The sequence below is a fragment of the Brassica oleracea genome, chromosome C7, assembly GCF_000695525.1.
Source record: "Brassica oleracea var. oleracea cultivar TO1000 chromosome C7, BOL, whole genome shotgun sequence".
NCBI lineage: Eukaryota > Viridiplantae > Streptophyta > Magnoliopsida > Brassicales > Brassicaceae > Brassica > Brassica oleracea.
In genome coordinates, this window is record NC_027754.1 from 28,898,695 (window position 1) to 28,905,173 (window position 6,479).

At 38.8% G+C, this 6,479-nt stretch overlaps 1 protein-coding gene across 1 annotated transcript; it reads right to left on the reverse strand.

Moving 5' to 3' along the window:
• Nucleotides 1-288: 288 nt before the first annotated feature.
• On the reverse strand, nt 289-5,761 carry LOC106306157 (lon protease homolog 2, peroxisomal). Its single transcript, XM_013742650.1, has 17 exons — nt 5,539-5,761; nt 5,232-5,344; nt 5,055-5,160; nt 4,741-4,910; nt 4,239-4,330; nt 3,822-4,001; nt 3,650-3,733; nt 3,442-3,569; nt 3,137-3,338; nt 2,843-3,049; nt 2,377-2,507; nt 2,038-2,251; nt 1,648-1,950; nt 1,350-1,544; nt 1,016-1,261; nt 783-884; nt 289-607 (listed from the first exon to the last, which is right to left on the reverse strand). Exons 1-17 carry the CDS (start codon nt 5,643-5,645, stop codon nt 524-526), a joined length of 2,664 nt encoding a protein of 887 aa, XP_013598104.1. The 5' UTR covers nt 5,646-5,761; the 3' UTR covers nt 289-523.
• Nucleotides 5,762-6,479: the final 718 nt, after the last annotated feature.

A 6,479-nucleotide genomic window follows, 5' to 3' on the forward strand; every position in this document is an offset into this window, starting at 1 on the left:
ATAATTTTGATGCATCTGCTTAGTGTTTGGTGTTGAATTCCATATAAGAAAAAGTCGTGTCAATCTAATAATATGTAGTTTACATATATCATAAAAAAGATTAATAAGACTTGAGTTTTTTTTTTTTTTTTAACACAGACTTGAGTTTAATACTTAGAAAGTAGCATGTGTAGACCCAATGCCATACATGGATAGATCAATCATAGGTTGCTTTACCAAACGCGTTCACTTTTCCTGAACTGCTCATTCTATCGAAGTGAAAATAGTGTTGCCGAACGGTGACATATATATGATTATCATAATTAATAAATCAAATTTTAAGAGTACTGATCTTGTGAAAGTAAAAATTAAATTAGATGATAAATTTAAAGCCAATTACATACAGACATAAGTTACAATACAGACGAGATCTGAGTGAGAGAGGGAGAAAGAAAAGGAGATGCAGACATTCTGATGATACCTTACCACATGACACAAAGACGGTCTTGGAGACGAGAGAGCTTTGGGACTTTTGTCATGTCTGTCATAATTTAGAGTGGTTCCGCCATGGACAACCTCCTTCAAATGCGTTCTCCAGAACGTCTTCCATTCTCTTTGCCAATATCACCTGTTTTGCATTATTCATTCATACCAATTTTGCCCGATACAGAGTCTAGAATCTAGGTACTTTTACAGAAAAGATAAAACCCAAACGTATTTTCTTGTTTTGGGTGGTTGACCAGAGCATGGGCTGGATAATTTAATACCAAGAGAATACTTAACACTGAAGTTTAAAATCTTACCTCCAGGCTGGAAAGTACAGCGGCGGGTACTTCAACCAAGTCCTTCGAGTTCCTCTGCGGTAGAATCACTCTCTTGATTCCGTACCGGTGTGCAGCCAATATCTGTTCATATATCAACCCAGCCGTCTTTAACTTATAACTTTTTGAACTTCAGTTACTTAAGAAATAATGCTACCCAGTTTCAGTTTTCCATATGTGAAGATCTGGTTTGGCTAAAACTATAAGTGGCTTACCTTATCTTTGATGCCACCAACGGGTAAGACAAGACCTCTGAGTGTCATTTCTCCGGTCATGGCTGTGTCTGCTCTTACTCGTTTCTGACTGAACAGCGAAACCAGAGCTGTCACTAAAGTCACTCCCGCTGAAGGTCCGTCTTTCGGCACAGCACCAGCAGGAAAGTGAATGTGGATGTCTCGTCCATCAAGAACATTCATGTCTCCTGCAAGTGCTAGCTTGAAGTCCGATGCACGGGCTCTTACCTATAAAACAGCAATAGGTGATAAACCAAAAGTTCTTAAGTACTTTCTACGTTCTGAATAGTATATGCAGTAAATAAAGGAATTTTACCCATGTAAGAGCTAACTGAGCAGATTCTTTGATAACATCTCCAAGTTGGCCAGTCAAATGAAGTTCGCCCTTGCCCACCATGGATGTAGCCTCCACGAACTGAACCTCTCCACCAAAAGTAGTCCAGACCAGACCCACGGAAACGCCAGCTGACGCCACTCGATCAGCGGCTTCACTGTCATCAAACCTTGGAGGCTGCATTGCACGCAACAAAACAGCACAAGACTAAATTCCACAAGTATCAACTAACATTCCGCTATGCAATATTTAAAAGTGAACAGAGCAAAGAAAGCTTTACACCGAGGATTTTCTCAAGCATGGTCTCATCCACCACCAAAGCTGAGGGACTCTGGAAGGTACTTCCAATCTCATGATCATTTTCACCCATTGGAATAACTTCCATTTCAACTTCGCCACCCTCGGCCATTCTACCATTAAGTAGAGGAGAAGCAAGTTTCTGCACATCTTTGCTCAATGGAAGAGTTTGTTCATGCTCTGCGACCATCACAGCTGCTGCACGAGCCACAGCAGCCAAGTTTCTTTCCAGACTACGAACACCTGCTTCCCTTGTGTACCTCTGAATTATATTCTTTACCATAGCCTACGGCCAATATAGTAAGAAAAAAAAAATAAGAAACTGCATAAGGCCAATCAGCATTGCATCAAAATTTTCAAAATGATAATGTACCTCCGGAATCTTGAGGAACTCAGGACTCAGCCCATGTTGATCTAGAACTCGAGGAATCAGATGACGCATTGCTATCTTAAGCTTTTCCTCTTGCGTATACCCTGGCAACTCAATTAGCTCCATCCTGTCTAGAAGAGGAGGTGGAATAGGCTGGACCCTATTCGCGGTGGCAACAAAAACCACCTTCGATAAGTCATATGGAACATTCAGATAGCTGTTTTTTCAGTTAAGGAAAACTGTAGAAGGCGAAATTTTAAACTCAAGAAACTTCCAAAATGGCTAACAAAGTGTGGACACTGAATCTAATATATTCTTGAAATAAGAAACATGATAGGATACTGATCATTAAAAGATTTGTTCTGCTCTGGATCCAAAACTTCCAGCAGTGCCGAAGCTGGATCACCCCGAACATCTGAGCCTGTTTTGTCGATCTCATCCAATAACATAACTGGGTTGCAAACACCAACCCTCTAAAATCAAAAACATCAAGCGAAAAAACCGTTAGTGATAAAAAGATATAATAAACCATCTAACATGGATGACTGTAGTCAAACAAGACATTCCCATATTAGAAGCATCCACAACAGCAGTTTGCAACAGATCGTTCAGAAAGGCTAAGTGGCAATCCTTTCATGATCTTTAATACTTGTTTCACTTATAATCTTCACGGTTAGACAGACACTCAGACAGAAAGCGACAAACTAATCTGTTACAGCTTAGTTCCTTTTTCAAAATATATCTCTCCAAGTTATATCTTCAGCACAGCTTAGATATGTCTTTAGAAAAAGAAAAGAAAAAAACTCACCTTTAACCCATCAATGAGGCGCCCTGGCATGCTTCCTATGTAAGTCCTTCTGTGTCCTCTAATATCAGCTTCATCTTTAACACCACCCAAAGATAGGCGAACAAATTTTCTACCCAAAGCAGCCGCAATAGATGATGCCAGAGATGTTTTGCCCACACCTGGTGGACCAACAAAGCACAAAACTGGGCCTCTCGCATCTGGTTTAAGCTGCAGTGGATAAGTTTCAATTAAGATAAAACCGGGAACTGAAGATGGGTTACTCGAAAAGAGAAAAGAAAAAGACAAACAATCAACCTTTCGAACAGCCAGATATTCAATGATCCGTTGCTTGACCTTGGCTAAACCATAGTGATCACTGTCAAGACGTTCTTTTGCTGCTTTTAGATCCAACTCATGTTCTTCGCTTGCCTTCTCCCAAGGAAGATCAGCCAAAAGCTCCAGGTAAACTCGTGAACTGTTATAACCAGGTTGCTGAGGTTGCATCTTTTTTAGTCTCCTGCATAAGGAAATTAAGAAAGAAGAAAACAATTAAGAAAATTGAGTCTTCCACTTGGTCCACAGTCATACAGCCATCAGCAATTTCCTCTCGCACAGCATACCTCAATTCCCTTTGAGCATGCTTCCATATGTTAGACGGCATTCCCGCAGCTTGCATCTTTCTTTCAAGTGCAGCTACATCATCTTCATCATCATCGTTGTCACCAAGCTCTTCTTTAATAGCCCTCATCTACAATAACAAGTTCCACTGTCATACCACTTAGGAGAATAACCTCTCAGATTGACATCGAGTGCCAAAACAAAACCAACCTGCTGACGCAAGAGATACTCCTTCTGTGACTTTGACAACTGGCCCTCCACTTTTTGAGTAATCTTCTCTGCCACACGAATTGACTGCCACAAGAACATCAACATTAATTCATAATGGCGAGAGGAAAAGTACAGGACATATATAATTACTGTATGAATAGCAACAGCTAACCTGCAAATGCCGATCAACTAGTTCAGTAGCCTTTGAAAGTCTAACTTTAAGGTCAACTGAATCCAGCATAGATAATTGCTCTTCAAAACTCATCTCAAAACTAGCAACAAATATGTCTGCTAGTTTATGAATGGGAACCGTCTCCAAAAGAACTTTTGTCCTTCCACCAGTTTTCTGTTTCTGAGAAGAATCAATGCATGATTTATCAGTTCAATCAAGATAATCAGATGAAAACTAAGCAACTGATCCCATGGACAGACCAAAAATACCCCAAAGACAACCAATTTCGTGAAAGCAAATACCAATCGATTCAACTTGTAATTTTTTTAATTAATCTTGCAAACTCTAATCCTGAAGCAACAACGAAACTTGAGAGGAACCAAAAACAGAATGCTATTTCAGTTTCACTAAAGTTACCTGCTCAAGCACGGAAACCAGCTCCATAGCAGTGGTCTTAAACTGGCGTGACAGTGCTACGAAATCTGGATCGTGTTCCACTTGCTCCAACTCTGCAGATGGCCAGAAAGGGAACCAGCTAAAGACATCAATGTGCTAGCATACAAATGCAATAAAAAGTTAAAAGCTGGTGACGAACCTGAAATAAGCCAGAAATACTATCACTACCAAACAAGCTCCGACTCAAAACTATTCTATGTGAGAATCTCTAACCTCAAACAGTTCTTAAGCGCATACATTTTTCAGTATATGAAGTAAAATGAGATGTAACATTTATAACTTATAAGATCAAGTCTTCCAAAAGATACAGAAAATTCATTCAGTGGAAAAACACCAATTGCATGATAAAGCAGCAGAATATATAGGTCCTTAGCGTAGTATATAAACAGCTAAATTACTTGAGAAAATAATATTTTGACATCGGTAATCACCAAAAGCTACAAAGGGAACTAACATATCTTACCTCCCTTAGTCATCTCGAGTGATGTAATCCGCGCAACAGAGTATGGTCCTCTTTTTCCAAGCTCCTGAACGTTAAACCTACTCAGGCCTTCAAGGACAACTACATACGTAACTCTTCCACTTGGTTTCTCCACCCCTCTGGAAAGATGCAGAGCACGAGCTGCTACCCCCCTAAACATTCAGAAAAACAACATCATCACTCAGCACATGCTGAGAATCAAACCATAACAGACATCAGATCACACATAAACCTTGAGGCACTTAAATCAACTCTCAGGATTCACAGCATTAATATTAGTTTATACTAAACCGAACCTGCTATGCCAATGAACTTCCTGCTGATCTTTAGCATCAGACTTTTGAGCATCAGTTGTGCCAACTAGAAACTTCAAGCTTCTTTCTCCAGAATCACTTCCACCACCTAAGGCAAAAAGAGATAAAAATCAACACAGACACACTCATCAAATCAATTCTCATCAACTTTCGCAGTACCTGGATTAATCATCGTCCCAATTGAAGAACCCTCAGCATCATCTCGAACAGGTAAAATACCAATTAGCCCCTTCTCCTCTTTCTGCCATAGCTCCTGCTCCACTAGCGTCACACTAAAATTCGCAAAACAAGCTACGGTCAATTGAAATCCAGAAGATTACGACTGTACATAAACTCTAATCCAAGACGATTAGGGTTATCGATAATCAATTACAATCAATACCACCCGAAAATTAACCCTGACTCAAACCATTTTGGCACGATTCGGTTGTTGAAGCAGTGAGGAAGAAGAAGAAGCTGAGTCTACCTGCTATGAGACGTGCAGCGGATTCGAATGATGGCGCCAGGTAAGAGAACCTTGTTCCTGAATGGAAGAATCGCTAACCGACTCGGTAGCTCGACGGTATCCGCCATTAACGTCTTCTTCTTCTTCCAGTTTCTCTTCTCTCCAAATGGGATTCGATTTGTTGATCGCTTTGTTTAATAATACCGACGCTTCTCTCTTTGTCCTCGCGTTTTAATGATTTTGATTATTGGTTGACAAAAAAAAAAATGATTTTGATTATCTATTTTTTTATTCTGTACATATTATGTGAAATTTATATTTGGTCCTTATACTATATCACAGTTTAACATTATACCTCTTTATTTACTTAAGCGAATTTTAATGAGATTGTTTAATTTTTTTTTTTTTTTGACAACAACAAATAGACTCATGTAACTTCTGAAAACCAAAAAAGTTGCTCCGCATCCATATGGACAACGAAAGACAGCTGTCTCCTGGCACCCCGTGCTAGGCTATCCTTCTTTTTATTTTGCGTCCGCGAGATATGAATGATCTGTGAGCTGTGAAAACTATCCTTCAAAATTTTGAGATCTTCCAAGTAAGCTTCAAAAGCTGGTCATTCCTCTGGTTCCGAAACCATCTTCACCCATTAGTTAGTTCATTCAATAGTTTTTTTGGTAAGTAGTCCCAAAAGTTGGTGAAATAATTTTATTTTAAACTCGAATAATGATATAACAACATATTCTTTTGGTACGTAAATGTATTATCGAATATAAAATTTTGACTAAAAATATTTAATTAATATTTAATAAATCAAAGAAAACTAAAAATTTGTGACATATAATAATGGAAACTTTAACTCTTTGTCAAAACCAAATATAGAGAAACTCAAATGCATAATCTTTTCTCAAGTTACAAAACTTACAATCAATAATACAAATGATTTGATACAGTTTAATTCT

Bases quoted from the DNA above. Each gene is read 5' to 3' on its own strand.
- LOC106306157 (XM_013742650.1), bottom strand. From the start codon at position 5,645: ATGGCGGATACCGTCGAGCTACCGAGTCGGTTAGCGATTCTTCCATTC. The intron at 2,508-2,842 runs GTGAGTTTTTTT...TTTTGATTTTAG, and splicing joins GCCTCATTGATGGGTTAAAG to AGGGTTGGTGTTTGCAACCC. The intron at 608-782 runs GTAAGATTTTAA...AATGCAAAACAG, and splicing joins CTGTACTTTCCAGCCTGGAG to GTGATATTGGCAAAGAGAAT.